The sequence below is a fragment of the Nesoenas mayeri genome, assembly GCF_963082525.1.
Source record: "Nesoenas mayeri genome assembly, chromosome: 5".
Taxonomy (NCBI): Eukaryota; Metazoa; Chordata; class Aves; order Columbiformes; family Columbidae; genus Nesoenas; species Nesoenas mayeri.
Window position 1 is genome coordinate 40,466,336 of NC_137548.1, and position 16,925 is coordinate 40,483,260.

General features: G+C 40.6%; 1 protein-coding gene across 1 annotated transcript in view; it reads left to right on the top strand.

Annotated features, from left to right (window-relative positions):
• LOC308040741 (cytosolic phospholipase A2 epsilon-like) overlaps positions 1 to 16,925 on the top strand; it is a gene marked incomplete at its 3' end in the record, with an annotated part of 36,482 nt that overhangs the window by 17,703 nt on the left and 1,854 nt on the right. Inside the window, exons 5-20 of the mRNA XM_080345031.1 lie at positions 418 to 546; positions 1,214 to 1,254; positions 1,799 to 1,841; positions 2,242 to 2,305; positions 3,461 to 3,630; positions 3,755 to 3,847; positions 4,555 to 4,592; positions 5,814 to 5,949; positions 7,540 to 7,676; positions 7,984 to 8,209; positions 9,569 to 9,683; positions 10,117 to 10,254; positions 11,993 to 12,100; positions 13,285 to 13,473; positions 14,358 to 14,524; positions 15,233 to 15,419. Coding sequence (XP_080201157.1) covers positions 418 to 546; positions 1,214 to 1,254; positions 1,799 to 1,841; positions 2,242 to 2,305; positions 3,461 to 3,630; positions 3,755 to 3,847; positions 4,555 to 4,592; positions 5,814 to 5,949; positions 7,540 to 7,676; positions 7,984 to 8,209; positions 9,569 to 9,683; positions 10,117 to 10,254; positions 11,993 to 12,100; positions 13,285 to 13,473; positions 14,358 to 14,524; positions 15,233 to 15,419 — 1,981 coding nt within the window. The remainder of the gene's footprint in view (positions 1 to 417; positions 547 to 1,213; positions 1,255 to 1,798; positions 1,842 to 2,241; positions 2,306 to 3,460; positions 3,631 to 3,754; positions 3,848 to 4,554; positions 4,593 to 5,813; positions 5,950 to 7,539; positions 7,677 to 7,983; positions 8,210 to 9,568; positions 9,684 to 10,116; positions 10,255 to 11,992; positions 12,101 to 13,284; positions 13,474 to 14,357; positions 14,525 to 15,232; positions 15,420 to 16,925) is intronic.

Below are 16,925 nucleotides of genomic sequence, written 5' to 3' on the forward strand. Positions count from 1 at the left end.
ACTCAGTTTGCTGCTGATAATTGCACTACACTCAAATACCTGTGAACAAGTGGCTGAAAATGGAAAGCCCAAGTACATAGAAAGGTAGTTATTGATATGCAGGGACCTCTATTGCTGCTATTGATAAGGAACAATATAAGACCATATTCCTTCCTAAAAGATTGCATTTTTGGTGAAAGCTACTTGAAAGCATAAAAGATCACCCAAGAGAAATCTCAGTTTGGCCTTAATTGATGAGACTAGCAGCTATTATAAAGGAGATTGCACTCTATTTCTTATTCTTCCTTGTGACACTTTGTCATCAGTATTTTTCTATTTCTTCTCTGTAAAGCAGGCACTGAACCTAGAAGAGCCACAGAATGTCATACTTCTTGAGTACATGCTAACAAATTAGACATTTTTCGTTTATTTTCCCAGAATATTCTGGAAATTACTGTTTCTGACGATGACATAATTCATGATGATGACCGTGCGATTGTGCTTTTTGATGTAGCTAAAATCCCCCTTGGGGAAAGAGTGCTTAAGGCATTCCCACTAAATCCAGAGGTAAGAGCTCAGTCAGACATTTAGTACATCTTTATGTCTATTCTCTCCCCTCTGATTTAAAGGGGTGTGCTGTCTCTTCTGTCATTTACCACCAGGTAGTTAGAATGTAAAAAAACTTATTAAAATCTTGGAAAATGCACACCAGTGACAAAATAGGTGGTTTTCTCAAATTACTATCCATTTCCTGTGGCACAGATTATAGCCAAATTTCCAAGCCCCAAAACAGAAGCAATTTTAGGGAAGCTTTGCACTTTCAATAATCCAACAGAAAATGGCAGAGTTTCTCTAATTCTCATAAATATTATAAAAGGAAAACCAATACGATGTAATGGAAATGGCCTGTTTCCACAATATTTTACTAAACGCTAAGTCTCAGCGTATTGTGTTCAGCACACGGAAGCTGGCAGGAAAGACAGCCTGAAAAATGAAGGTTGACTAGGAGACTTGTTAACACCAAACACCCCATGTTCTGTTAGTACAACTAAAACCTTCTTCCCCTTGTTAAAGAAAAAGCTACTTCTGTCCTCTAATGCTGACAATAGCAAGCACAAAACAAAATATTTATATTTATTAAACCATAAAGGAAACTGCTTGCAAAAATGAAGGTCACTTTGCAAACCTCTGCACATGCACACTGCTTCATTTTTTTTTTTTATTTCATTTTCAGACAGGGGAAGAGCTGGAAGTTGAGTTTCTATTGGAGAGCATGTGAGTAAAACCCCATTATTATGGGAGCAGTGGTGCATTAGCGCAGGGAAACCCGTACACCCAGCATTATCTTATAGCCAGATTCACCCTCTTTCCAAACTTGATGTGTGCATCAGCAAATCATTATAAGAAAGGAAAATGCCACAATGTGGAAAATGAGTTCATAACTTGTAATTGTGACTTTCTCTTAAAATTTATATATTACTTGCATAGTTCAGAGTTGTTTTCTGGGACTACTAAATCCCACTGCAGTAGGTCTATAAATTTTCTGGAGAGAATTCTCTGGGCAGCTCATGGTTGACGAGAATGTTGCTACCTAATCTGTGACACAACCATGCTATTAAGGCTGTTACAAGAACTTTCCAGGTCCTTTATTGCAATTGAATAATTTCTGTTAGGTGGTTATGTGGCTTCTAGCAAAAAGGTAGCATACATCTAAAATCAATAGCAAGGAGCAAATAAAAAAAAGAGAGAAAAATGTGTTCTGTTCAGGACAATATCCAGATTATATATAAATTACATATTATTTGGTTTTGTTTTCTAGACGAGATCTTCCTGAAACCATCATCACAAATGGGGCAATAGTGGTAAAATATTATTTGCTTCGTTCTCTAGTGTTCTTTTCCACACCATTCCTTACCTCAGCTGACTATGATGGTAGTGAGGGAAACATTGCAAGTCGTCAGTCTTTAGTGATACTTTTAGGAAATATATCTTTGAGGAGGCCACCATGATCTTAGAGGTGGCTTCAGACTGCTATCATTTTCCCTTGATTTATCTGCATCCATAGAAAATTACAATGTGTTTAGCATAGAGCCATCTTCCCATGTGATGATGAAGTTAATTCTCACTTTCACTGTGTCTGGCAGAAGTCTCCAACACAGTTGGACCCACATTCAAGCACTGACCCTTCCTACAATGAGCTTTCCAACACCTGCCAGCACTGATGAGTAATCTAATTCTCTGCCCCCATCACATCTATTCTAGTGTCGTGAAGTAGCCTGCTTGGAAGTACACTTGGACAGCAAGATGAAAAAGAAGCGTTTTTCAGGTAAGTTTATTAATTCTTTAACTGAATATTAGTGATTTTACCTCTTTAACAACACCTAGAATTTGCATCATCCAAGTACTACAGTTTAATTGACCACATCTAAGGCAATTTGTGAAAACTTTGTGGTAGGAAACACCAGCCATTCTGCAGCAGGTGTAGGTTCAGGGTTCTGACTTCATGGGGAGCCTTTTGCCAAACTAGAAACAACATCAGATGCTTGTATAGAAGGTATCAAAACTCCAAGCTGAGATCCTGAAAACCTCTGCTGTACTACTGCTAAACCCTGAAGAAGTTTACTTCCTTAAGTGCAAAGGTGCATGGCCTTAAATTTCATTGAGATCTCTGTCAGTTCGACTTCTGCATACACACAGAAACACCTCATTTTTTGCAGGGGTTAGCACTCAGCAGCTGGCTCCCGCCTGACCTTGATCAAGATCCAGAATCTAGAGGTTCCTCTGCCCACAACCCCTGAGGGGCTGGATCTGGTAGGCAATCTCAGATCATGCATAACACACACTGGCAGGATTAGCTGATCTCTTCATATAAATAGGGTCATCTGCTGCAGAGTCAGATCTTATTTTAGGGGACTGAGAACTTCTGTCGCTCATTATTTGGCCTGGGATGAGGATGATTTACAATGCAAAGTACTTGGATGCATTCACTATGTCATGATGCAACTGCAATAGAAACGCAGCAGTCTAAAATTCAGTGCCATTCACATCGCACTCCTATCCGGCTTCTTATTCAGCCCATTGTAAAGATACAACCATCTATAATGTTTGGGTCTTGGATCACTTTCAGAAGACAGCTTTCCAAATACAAAGGAAGTGGAGAAGGGGTTTCTTCAGTGCTACCTTTTCACGGAATCACAGAATGGTTGGGGTTGGAAGGGACCTCTGGAGATCATCTAGTCCATCCCACCTGCTGAAGCAGGTTCACCCAGAGCAGATCGCACAGGAATGTGTCCAGGCGGGTTTTTAATGTCTCCAGAAAAGGAGACTCCACAACCTCTCCAGTCAGCCTGTTCCAGTGATCTTTTTTATTCCTTTAGTTTTGTTTCTTTTTTTCTTTTGCTTCTTTTTGCCTTTCTCTCCTTTTTTTTTTTTTTTGCAATTATAAATAACTTTTTGTGTGCATTTTATCTCATTGTTTTAGAGAATGAGCTAACGTTTACAGTGAAAGGATCCTTTGAAGAAACCCAGCAAGTTTCAATAGGCCATGACTCCCGCTCCCCTCTCCCAGATCCCACATTCTTCCACTATGCCAAATACAAGCAACCCTCCCTGGACGTTGTACTCACAAAGAAGAGGAGGCTTCCCAGCTTTGTACGTTACCCCACAACATGGTATACAACACAGACAGTCCTATGATCTGACCTTTATGTGTGAGTAGGCAGCAAAAGGAGAACCCTTCTGTCTTAATCAAAAAGCACTCCGTGCTCCTTTTCAGTGTGCTTGTGTGCCATGCGGAGCAAGGAGCAGCAGTGTCCCCCTGACTGTCCCTCTGAAGTCGCTCTCCTCTGAGTGGGAAGCAGTTGGCGAGGTAAGTGTCCACCAGCTGTGGGAAATCCTTTGCAAGCTTTTAAAAATTGCTGCCAGTTCCCCAGAAGCAGAAACCAAAGACTACTTCTCTTTATACAGAGCCAGTTGTTTCCTCATCTCCCTCAAATCTAGAGTGATGCATTTGGATCATTTGGAGCTGTTGCTCATGTTCTTTCTGTTGTCCGTGTCCTTAGCCAGGCTGGAGGTCACTGGGTGCCACTGGGACAGGGTGTGAGGCTGCAGCCTGGCACATTGCCAGATGAGGCAAACCTGTGCTATACTTTTTGGGTGCTCAGCCTCTTTGGCTTCTCCTTGTATCTCATGTTGTTGTGGGAGAGATTTCAGTTTCAAGACCTGTGTTTAATGGTGGACCCTTCCAGGAAGGTGAGGTGTAGCATTGCAGCTCTTCTGCTATTTATTTGTGTAGCTAAGTAGTGCCAGCACAAGCTACACCTGAGTTTCACAATACAGAGAAGATGTGGACTATAGATTATGATACCAAAGTCTTAATTTATTAAATCAGTGCACATCTCTGGGTACTAATGAAACATTGAGAGGAGAGTCTATCTCTCAATCTCAGTTTGCTAAAGTTCAGGGCTTTGTGGATGTCACAATGACCCAAAAGAGCTATGTCTCATTCCGAGTGGGGGAAGAAGTCTGTTTAAAGCAAAATATCCACATTCACAATTTTACCTTTTTAAATTTCAGCACAGAAAATTTGATTTGCACTTAAAGGTGAAAAAATGGTAAGATCATCTCATTTATCTTCATTCTGTGTTTTGCCCTTCAGTTCTTTCAGCTTGGATAGCTGTCAATCAAGTTCCAATTCCTTTGTTACTGCCTTTCCTCCAGAATCCTGGTTTATCCTTATTTCAGACTAGGAAATAAAATGGACTCAGTACACAATACAGAGATTTTCAGTGCCAATGACTTCATTTAATGGGACTATACAGTGAGTTAAGAAAGGGTTTTATAAAGAACATGACAATTTTCTATTGATATTTTGCTCCAATCAAAATTACTTGCTAAGGGTCACTGTAGACACTCTTTGATACATCTACAAAGTATTGCCAAATGCAAGTATACAATAAAAGCAGCATTTCAAAACTAATTGAAGGAAACCATTCTGCCTCCTGAGGTCAGATCAAGAAAAATAGAAGACCAGAGTCAGAGTGCCTGGTCACTCTAGGATAATAAAAATTTGAAATAATAAATGTACCTGCACTTATTTTTTAGTGTCTACTCAAAGAGATAAATGCAAATTAACTCAATCAAGTGATTACTTATTTCTAAACCAAGGAAACATATTGTGTATTTTGAGATATGGTAAAGGCCTTAGTAAAAATTCACAAGATGTTACATTATGTAGGAAGTTCTCTTCCCTTATGAAAGGAGGTGCATCTTCTATTATGCTGTTTATTTTCAGTAAATATACTATGAGATAGACATACAGTTCACAGCTGTCATTTAAAAACTTCTTCCTTACAACACCTAAGAAAATATTCTCACAGCAGCTTCCAAACTACAACTGTAGTGCTTATAAATATCCATAAATGACTATATACACCCACACAGAAAAAAAACCATCCAAACACGAAAGTCCACAACTTCAGTCTACGATTTTCGGGTATCGGTGGAAGCTTGCACAACTTATGAAGGTGCGTTTGAAAGCCACCTTTAACACACTGCCCTCTGCAGGCTTTTGGCTTTTTGTCTGAAAGGGAACAATTCTGTTGTAGCTATATTTAATTTCAGGGATCTTTGGCAAGGAGAAGAAACAAGAAATCCTCTCAGTCCAAAGGAAGACATTCTGTTGTTCTTCAGCAACAAACTCAAATATTTAATCTCTTCCTGCTTTGCTTTACATAGACCTGATGGTGAAGGCATATCTATTTATGAAGTAGAAGCGATTAAAATGATGAATTAGACTATAGATGTGATGTGAGATACCTGATCCTCTGTTCCAGCCAAGAAGACCTAGACGTACGGGTGGGGTTTGACCTGTGTGCCCAAGAACAGGATTTCATTCACAAGAGGAAGAAGGTGGTTGCAGCCGCTCTGAAGGACATTCTCCAGCTGGAGGAGGACTTGCAGGAGGATGAGGTATCTGAGACATAATTATTATCTGTTTTCTCTGCAGATGAGTGTCAAAATGCAGCACTTGTGTTCAGTTCCCATTTTCCTGGAAACAGGGTAACGTTTCTTGTGCAAGCTGTGACTGACTTCTTTTCTCTATTCTAGGGAAAAAATTAGTACTCAGAGGAAACATTAATAAAAACTTGTAGCCCTATTTACTACAAGATATAGCTTAGTGTTGAGCAGCAGTCTGCACAGTAATGCAGATAAGGACTAGGTGCTCTCAGGACCAGCCCCAAAGCTTGTTTTCAGCCTCACAGGCAACCTGGACAGATCTAAAGCATTGATTCAGCACTTCCTTCCCTCACAGTTCAAACTGGACTTTATTTTGTTGGGCTCTTTGTGGTTCCCATTGTGTGAGCACAGCTCGCTGCCAGTCTGGCTTCAGCATCTGCTGCAGCTTGCTTGGCAAATCAGAATGGTAACAGAGGGTCCAAGACAGGGAAAAATTGGGTTTATCTTTTTAAATTATACTCCCACGGCTGCAGTGTGAAGCCTGAACTCAGATGCAGAAATGACAAATTTTCCTTGTTTCGCCCTAAACTGAGCACAACAGGTTGTTGGGGATTGTTCGTTTGTTTGTTAGGGTTTTGGGGGGGTTTTGTTTGGGGTTTGTTTGTTTGCTGTTTGTTGTTGTTGTTTAGTTCGGGTTTTTTGTGTGGGGGTTGGTTTTTCTTTTGTGCATCTGGGCCTTTCACACAAAAGATCCTGCCTTTAAAAGCCGGCACTAAGCCGTGGGATATTTCCTTCCCCCTAGATGTAGAGGCACCCATCCTTCCCTGCAGAACAATCAAGTATCCTGATGATTTGTACAAGAGATGAATTCACCCCAAAGCATGGTAGCTATATTTACTGTTAACAGAGCCAATTCATATTTATGGATTAATCCTTCTCCTAAGACTATTAGACACTGGATTTCTGTATCATCACAGGAAGAATTAATTGCAGTTCACTTGCATACCTAGTATTGTATGTACACATGTGGCAGGTGAAGTGACCATGGTTTGTCTTTCCCTCTGACAACTGTAAAAGGGGATGGTGTCACCAGCCTTTGGCCTCAGGGGTCTGTGCTCTTAAACCCATCAGTCATTATATATTTATTATGGCCTGTGAAATAACTGTACTACAATAGAAATAAGCTTTAGTAAATTTCAGTAACACAGAGGTTATTACTACTCACATGGAAACTGTGACACAGAACCTATGTTTTCTCGTCTATTGCATCTAATAAAAATCTGGTTGAGATGGCAGGAGGTACCATTCCCTCTGTTTTTTTCTGGTCTGTGTTATTTGTTTTGCAATAGAGCATTGAAAACATGATGATTGAGATGACGGATTCCCTGTCCTAATACACAGCTGCTTGGCAGAGGAAATATGAAGTATTTATTAGTCTTTCTATGCCCCATTATTAATATGGGTTTTTCTTCTCCTTGCAGACTGGTGCACGCAGCATCTTTATTGCTTTATCAGTGCTGTAACTTTCTGTTTTCTAATCAATGATGTCTCCCTCCTTTCTCAGACCATGTCACTAAATGCACGTGTTTTGGGATTGAACAGGTACCTGTAGTGGCAATCATGACAACAGGTGGTGGAACCAGAGCTCTGACGGCCATGTACGCTCACCTTCTCAGTGCGCAGGAACTGAATGTCTTGGACTGTGTCTCATACATCACTGGTTTATCTGGCACAACATGGTAAGACCAAGATGATAACCAAGTCTTCATAGGAGTTTTCTACTTGTGATGTCAGTCAGTGATCTGAAGATTCATATCATCTTTACTGTCAAGAAAGGATTGTATTTTTCTGCTGTGTATTTTTCTTGTTTCCTTTGATGCATATTTGCCAGCATTTGGAATTAATTCGGTCCTGATTAAACATGTGGATGGGACCACACACAGGTTTTTCATGTAAATGAAAAATGAGTAACTTCCCAAAGCTCTGCTTCAGAACTCATATTTTTCCTTGTGGGTTTGTTTTTTGTTTTTGTTTTTGTTTTTTTAGGACTATGTCAAACTTGTATGAAGATCCTGACTGGTCCCAAAAGGATCTTAAGGAAACACTTAAAGATGTTCGAAAGCATGTGCTAAAAAATAAGTTCTTGTCTTGTTTTGCCCCTGATCGTCTGAAATACTATTTGAAAGAGTTATGTCAGAGGGAACAGGAAGGACATCAGATATGTTTCACGGATCTATGGGGACTCATCATTGAAAACATGTTACATGAAAAGGTACAATTGCAGCACCTTTCTCTTCAGATATGCATATTTATTGAATATAGAGATGAGGGCAGAGAGTAAATCAAAAAGTGGCTGAGATTGGAAGAGACCTCTAGAGGTCATCCTGTCCAACAGGATGCCTTGAGCCATGGGCTTTTGAAGGTGAATACTCCACAGCTTCTCTGGGCCACATATGCTGGTGTTTGACCACTCTTACAGAAGAGGGTTTTTACACTTGTTTGTTTATTTGTTTGTTTTTCAGATATGCCTAAAGCATATGCCTTCGTGGTATCATTCTTTGTGTCTGTTGGGTGTACTATGCAGATCTTAACATCACATCTGGTGCAGAAAGGGTGGGATTAAAAAGAAATAATGCAAAACTTTAAAATCAATTCACCTGTGAAAATATAAATGAAAATCCCACTCTTCTTTTAAAAGAACTGCACAGTGTGACAAGGTAAAGAAAAATCACAAACACAAACCCAAAGACAGCATCTCTGAGTTGTTAATAGGATTACATCACAGCCTGTAAACATTCCCACCAAAACGCAATGTTCAGGCTCTGTTTCAGTATTTGTGAATACTTCCTTCTCAATAGGCCATTTATACTTAAGAAAGAAAACATTCCTCCTCTAACACAAACACCTCTGCACACATCCAAATTTCTACTGCCTGAGCACAGCACAGTGAGAGTCCCTGGGGTGGCTCAGCAGGGAGCTGCGCGTGTCCTGCAGAGACACAGCCCTGTCCCCTGACCAGCACAGCCCGAGGGCAGCCCAGTGGCACAGCTGTCCTTCCAAGGACTGCCCCGGTGAGGAGGAGCACCTCCAGCTCTCCTTTGTGGAGGATCTGAACTCAGCACCCTTTCAAGCCTTGGCACAGCTCCCAAACTGTCCTGCCCTTTCCACCCTGCCTAACTATTGAAGATGCTCCACAGCAGAAGCAGTAAGGGTCAAGGCTCACTGAATATTAACTCTGTTTGAGGCTTGGCTCTGTCACAGGTCTGAGCAAAATATGATTTTTTCGGCAATCAGGGCAGGACTTACTCTTGCTGAATGAAATATTTCATGCCAAGAATGCTGTTCAAATATTTGCAGGCATTTTCCTGAAATAAATAATGTGAACTACTGAAATATAATTTTTTTTTCTTCAGCATATGAACTTAACTTAGGACTATTTGTGCTATTTGTGTGCTGGGGCTGGGGAGGGTCAGAGTTAGGAATGGTAGCACCTCTCTTAACTAAACTGGTGTGAAACATCCTGGTTGGGAGACTGGTATGCACTGTACATTGTCAGAGCCCAGGCTTAGATGAAGTGGGAGGCTCTTTTTGTCATCTAACTGTCCTCAGCTACTGTCCTTCTTCAAAACAGGAGGACTTCCATAAGCTCACAGATCAGCAGCAGGCACTAAACCAGGGTCAGAATCCCCTGCCCATCTACCTCTCTCTCAATGTGAAGGACAAAATCAGCGATCAGGATTTTAGAGGTAATAATGCTCCAGAATTGCATTTAACATTTTATTGCAATAGGGGTCAATTTAGGACTAGGTAAAGAAATCTGTTCAATGCACAAGTCCTCTAAAGGGCCAATCTAGAGTAGAATTTTAATAGTTGAATTTTTGAATGTCTTAGTATATCCAACTACATTTAGGATCAAAAGCAGGATGATGGAGGACCCTATCACAAAATTACCTGCTAAATTACCTCAGAGATCTAAAGTTTGTAGGGAAATTTAGATGGAAGAGGACAATTCACTCTTCATATTCAACACTGTGAAACATACAGTGAATAAATGTCTGCTTGCAAAATGTGTTAGTTAGAAACAAGTCTGCCTTAATCTGGCTAATACAATAAGGTATTTTTCCAACTAATTTGTGCCTCCACTGCTTTAATCACTCTGTCTTGTGCTTTTTCTTTCAGAATGGGTGGAATTCACTCCTTATGAGGTAGGATTCCCGAAATACGGCGCCTTCATTCGTGCAGAAGATTTTGGTAGTGAGTTCTTCATGGGTCGCCTCATGAAGAAAATCCCAGAATCCAGAATCTGCTTTTTGGAAGGTGATTTGTCACTCCATGGAAATGTAAAGTAGTATAATATGATCCATTCCTGTGCAAACCTCTCTTCTGATATGAAGCAGTTAGTATACTTTCTATCTGCCAGGAGCAGTATATGGTGAAATATTAGAACTCATAACAAGTCACTATCTGCAGGATTTTTTCTATTTTCTTTGCAGTTTTATTAAGCTGAACAGATTTATTTGATTTTGTTTGTGACGTTGCAATACTTACATGCCTTCGTCAGCAACAAAAGTTGTGTACCATTGCTTCTAAGTTAAACCATCGGTCTCTTCTGCAACCTGAATCTCTAAAATACAGCCTTTTATCTACAATGCTGCAGCTATCTCTTATTAATCTTCCAGGTTAACACTTTCATTTTGGAGTGCAAAAAAGGGTCATAATATTTACCTTTCTTCCCTCTTGCATGAGAACAGCAAAAGCAGTAAGGAAATATTTTTTCCCTTTGCAAAAGCAGCCTCTTGCCTCATTGTTCTTTGTACTTCCACCAATTGCATAAAGGAAGATTTGGGGTTTTTTGAGAAGTTAAACTATTTGCCTGTGTGGAGATTTCACTACAGCCAGTGGTGAGGTGTAAGGAATCAGTCAGAACCTCCCTATCCTCACCTGCAATGTCAAACAAGGTACTCAGGTGTCCCCTTCTGTGGTCGGAAATGCAAGCAGGTCACCAGCCCCCTCCCTACACCTCCCACTTTGGCACTTTCTTCTCCCCTTCTCTAGAGTGATGCTGGGACATATGTGTCCCTGTTCCCTGCCAATGACCCGCTGTCTCTTCATTCAGGCAGTGTTCCTTATTTCAGTGATAGAGTTATTTGAAAGGTTTTCAGCAAGTTCCTCTGCACCGCAGCCCCCAAACAGAGCAGGGACTGACTACATAGGTCCTGCAGCTCTTTCCTGCACAGCCAAGCCCGTCCCTCTGACTGCAGGCGGGAACTGCTGGGTCAGGCCATCCCCAGGCTGCTCAGGTGCAGCTTCTTCTGTCCATCACTCAGTTCCTCCTCAGAGCACCAGGCTGAGTTCTGCAGTTTGGAGGGTTCAGGAAGGCACCATTGCACACCCAGCACGTGTAATTGTGTTTGCTCAGCCTGAAAGATGATCGCAGATAGGTGGCAGTTTGGACTGCCATCAAGTTTGCTGCATCTGTTGCTAGACGAACTTGAAAATTTAACCCAGATATGCCTGAAAACCCTCAAAAATCAGAAGACAAATCAAAAGACTCATACATCGACACTTTCTATTTTCAAAACTTTAAAGTCAGCTTCCTCTTTCAAAGGCATATTAGTGCATGAATCTTTAATGTTTTGTGGTCGACAGTTCCGCATGACAACTGCATTCCTGTAACAAGAATGTGCTAGAAATAAATAAAACCTTCAGAATTACAAATACTGAGAATTTGGGGAACAAGAAATATTGGGGACAGGTGGAAAAAATTAAGATGTGTTTGACCAAAAGTTATTTGCCACACAGCAAAAATGCATGTTTTGGTAGCTATACTGAAAATACTACCAGCTCTCTTAATAGATCCAAATAAATTAGATTATTAGAATACCCTATGGATTCATATACCAATTCATAAAGACCTTCCTTTTATTTGTGCACTAAGATACTGTAATGAGTAAAGTTTGCTGGAGAATGCAGAAGGTAGTGAAGGACATTGTGAATGAAAATGCTTCTAGGTCTTTAACAGCTTACTTTCTGTCAAATATACTCTCTGCCACAGGTATCTGGAGCAGTGTTTTTTCCTTGAATCTTATGGATGCTTGGTATATATCTGTTCAGTCAGAAGACTTCTGGCACAAATGGACTCGAGACAAAATTACAGACATAGGTGGGTTATTCTTATGCCATTGTTATTTTATTGCCTGCCTGCCTGCCTTCCTTCCTTCCTTCCTTCTTTCCTTCCTCCCTCCCTCCCTCCTTTCCTCCCTTCCTCCCTCCTTCCCTCCTTTCCTCCCTTCCTCCCTCCTTCCCTCTCTGCTGCTATTCCTTCACTGACATTTTCAAAGCCATTTTGGAATTCCCTCCTCAGAGCTTCCTGTAATCCACACAGAGGATTTCCAGGAGGAAATTCATGCCATGTATTGCAGTGTGGCAATCATTTCAGTTGTGTGAGAAAAGGATCCATGGGATCTGTCACAGGGAAGAAAAGAAAAGAAAAAGAAAAAAAAAAAGAGAGAGAGAGAATGGCCCTCATATAAGACATTTCCACAGCACAAGGGTAAAACTAGAGAAGAATATCCCTGTACACCAGTAGAGGCTGGAGGCCTCCTTTAGTGATTCACAGTGTTCCAGTTCCTATTGTGGAAGTTGGAGTATGGCATGAAACTTCACAGAAACAAGAGCAATCACCATCCCTGCCTCTCTGGAGTCTACAAAGCACAAACTCCAGTACTATTGCAAGTCATTCCAAACTTGTCCTAAGGATGAGATTTGGAAAAGATGCTACCAAATTAAGAAGGATCTGCAGGGTGGGATTTCAATGAGAAACACACAAGGCAAAGGTACTATAGAGAAAAAAAGATGAGAAGGAAGAGCAAAAAGGGTGGTTTGTTTTATCTTCTTGTACTTGTAGGGGGTAGTTTCTCGTTGTTAAAACAAGGACCTTGCATTTGCTGGTAAAGAACATTAACTACGCTTGTGTGGCCAAGAGATTGTGATTGTGTGGCTTTTTTATGTATGTGGCTGAAAGATATACTGTGACATGGAGTAGCAAAGAAAGACAAGATAAGTGCAGGATATTGTAGTGGATAAAATTACAGAAAAGCAAAGGAAGTTATAATAGATGAGATGGATTTATTTACAGTACAAACAAGGCCTTTACGACTGTGGACTGAGAAGAAGAAATTGATTTTTTCAAAACTTAGCCGAAAAACTGTGAGCTTTGTGGAGATCCTGGAAACAAAAAGAGAAAGAAGTCCAAGTTTTGTCAAACATGTTAAAACAAATTATGATTACACAGATTAACCTCAACAATGAGCCCACATACCAGAACTGTTATTCTTTCTTCTGCAGATGATGAAACTCTATTCCCTGCAAGACCAAATGAGCTTGATACTCGAGTGGTTTGTCCCACTGACAGCTTTTCAAGCATTTTCCGAGATGTTGTCATGTTACGCCCAGCAGCTTCAGATATCCCTAACTTCCTGAAGGGCTTTCAGATGAACAGCAACTACCTAGAGAGCGAGTTTTCCAAATGGAAAGGTATGACAGTAGCACCTTGGTTTTAGTTACATTTTAAACCTTCCTTGTGACAAATAAACAACGCTTAAAAGATTATCAAACCAACTGCTTTTCCGTTCTGTTCCCATTCTCTGATAATATTTGAAAGTGTTTGTTATCAAAAGCTAAAAGTAGCTAGCAGGAGAGACTTCCAAAATAAGTTCTTAAAGATTTTGTGAAGACTGGCAACTGATAGATGAGAAAGAACCTGATCAGTGAACCAGTGTACATCTGCTGATGTGACAGCCAGCCAGCCTGCACGCTTGTGGCAAGGCACTGGTGTCATCATATCCTGCTTCTTGCCCAGCCAGTATTCAAGGTATATGTGACAGAGCCCTGTTCCATGCTACTGTTTTACTTAGAAGTAAGATACAACTTTTATAACAGTATTGCCTGTTACACAGTTTGGGAAATAGTGCTCCCATGTTGCACAAGGGGTGATGCCTTGCCTCGGCTGCGTACCCAAGTAGCTGCGTGCCTGTCCTCATAGCGCAAGGCACCAAACATCTTTAATATTGAGAAAGTTAAGACAATAAGGTGCCATTTCAAATTTTTTATATTAAAAAAAATACATTAGACTGATCAGAATCACATGCAAATCCAGTGGATGGAATTAACTCTACTCTCCTGAGACGCAAGTTAATCCCTCTTAACTAGAGGAAAGCCAAAGTAATTGCAGAGTAAATAGTGAAAAGAGGAAGCCAAATGAGGAACTGAGAAATGACTGAACTGCAGTTATCAACTATATAGGTAGGTCTAAGACCCAAGAGAAGCGGAATTTTCTTTTTGTTAACAATCGACTTTCGTTGGCAGACCATCTGTATTGAGCACCATCCCTGAAAAAAAAAAATATGCTTCTTTTCTAGACTGTGAACTTGACTCTCAGCCCAACCACCTGACAGGAGCAACAGACCACCTCATCCTGATTGACACGGCATTTGCCTTTGCTACCAGTTACCCACCCCTTATGAGGCCAGAAAGGAAAGTGGATGTCATTTTGCATTTCAACTACAGTTCAGGTTCCCAGACACAGGTGAGCCTACTGCATTCTTCTCTACTGATAACTCTGTTTCATCACTGAGTTCCCAGAACAGCTGCTCCACTACTCAGAGAAACTTACTCTTTCCCAGTATCTGGGAAGTGTAAATAAGCTACCAGTTTACCAGGGTCCCATATCTTCATTGAACAGTACAAGTGTTATAAGGAAGCAAGCATTTAGTAAACTGAATCTGCCTGTTTTTATGTATAAATGTGTTATAGGTGATTTGAAGGCAGGCAGATATTGAATGAATTAAGCTAAATATATTTAAAACTGTCTAAGACTTCTCAATCCAATCATACATATTCTTACAAAGGGGAAAACGCCTATTCCTAACAATAGAAGGGTTTGATGCAAAAGGCCAGATATGCAAACCAACGCAAGCACAGTTCGTATTTAGGAACTTTAAATACATTTGAAATAAAAAGTCCTCTAAAGGCAGCTTGTGTAATATCCAGATGTGGGATGAAGATTTTCAAAGATAGGCATGTGGACCCATATCCATTCAATTTAACTCTGGCCTTCCAGATCTTGGCTCCATATACAGCCTACAACACCTAAGTTGGGTACATGCCATAATCTCTCAGAACTTGGCCCTTATCACACAAACATTCACAGTGGAATTTTTTGGTCAGCTTCAATTCAAGCACTTCCCATGTTCTGATGTTTTGTTTTGTTTTGTTTTCCTATTGTGGCAACCAGCCCCTGAAAGATGCCTCTAAATACTTTGCAAAACAGGGAATTCCTTTCCCTATAAAGGTACCAGATGATCAGGAAACTCCACATCTGAAGGAATGCTACATTGTTGGTGACAAGGAAAGCTCAGAAACGCCAGTTGTGATATTTTTCCCTCTAGTAAATGACACCTTCAGGTACTACAAAGCACCTGGTAAGTTTACAGCTACCCCTCACATTAACAGAGGCAGTGGCTGCCTTCTTGCTCTACTCTTCTTGCTTCTACTGTGCAATATCTGTTCTTCAGATCACTCTGTAAACATAGATTCAGAGTCCCTTTGCTTAGATCTGAACCATACAAAGAAGCATAAAATATGTATTTTCCTGGTCAGGAGAGCAACAGCTGGGATCAGCCTTTGGCACATATGCCCCTCTTCAGATTGTTTGGGGACTTTTCATAGATAGATTGTAGACTTTAGTGATGAAAAGTATATTCTGTTTATCTGTAGTGGCAGAAGTTAGCAGGGTTGTTTCCTCATACTTTCCTGTTAGACAATGCTCTGGGGAATCTAAGGATTTCATTGTTTAAAATCATTTCCAGGCTCACAGTTAAGCAGATAACCTTGAAAACAAAAGTGTGAACTAGCAAAGTGATGAAAATATAACACTGAGCCATGCTGACAGTTTCTGTTCAGTGACTCCTACTTTGAAATTTAAGACTTTCAATAGCAATATTGCCGGTTACTTCAAAACAGATTGTTTCTAAGTCCTGGTGCCATATCCCATGACTCCACATTACCTCTGTTGGTGCCAGAAGTCTCAGTTACTCCTTCTCCAGATGATAAAATTCCTAACTCATGCTATGACAACACTTATATTTTAATCACTCCAAAGCCCCACAGTATACTCAAACCCAAAAGTTCTGGGATGGTATACAGTACATTAAATTTAATAACAAAACAAATGCAGAGACTACTGTCCCAATTGTACTATTTTCCTTTAGAATAAAAATAAGCAAGTAGTAAAAAATCAGACAGTACTCTTGTTTTGTAGATATTGCTTTGTGGTTATTCTGGATTGAGTTCATTGCACATTTGAGGTACGCAACTGAGTTTTGAACAGTATTCAAATAGTCTCAGGGTCTTTATGCAGGTACACACACATTCTACTCCAGCTTTTAAAATATATCAGGTAGCTGAAAGCTGGGTGTTGTAGCTGCCCTTTGTAGAAAGAGCTAGAGAAAGGAGAAAAGGAGAAAGAACTAGAACAGGAACCAAGAATTAGCTTCTGTACTGCTCTGTGAGGGAATCTGCCTCCCTTCTCCTCCTCAGTAATTTCTAGAAGCCAGAAATGTTATTTCTATCTCAGCTATCCAGTATCAGGTGAACATCAGATGATGTGCAGATGCTACATGTCCACATAAAGTACCAGGGAATCTAAAAAGGGCACAGAGAAGATGTATATTAAGACCTGCATGATATCTGCATATTGAGGCAAGCCTGTGCTGCCTAACTGGTTCAGCTGGCAGCTGCAATCTGAGACTAAACAGAAAAAGAGAGAACAGGTCCCAGTTGGGCCCCCATAGGTGAAGTCTCAGCTGAGCTGACATGGAAGGGTTAAATCCATCCAGTTTTTTGGGAGGGCTGCTACCTCTCAACTGAGAGCCGACCTCCATGGTGGCAGGACAGGTGCTACAGAAAGGCCTGGAAGCTGGGGATGG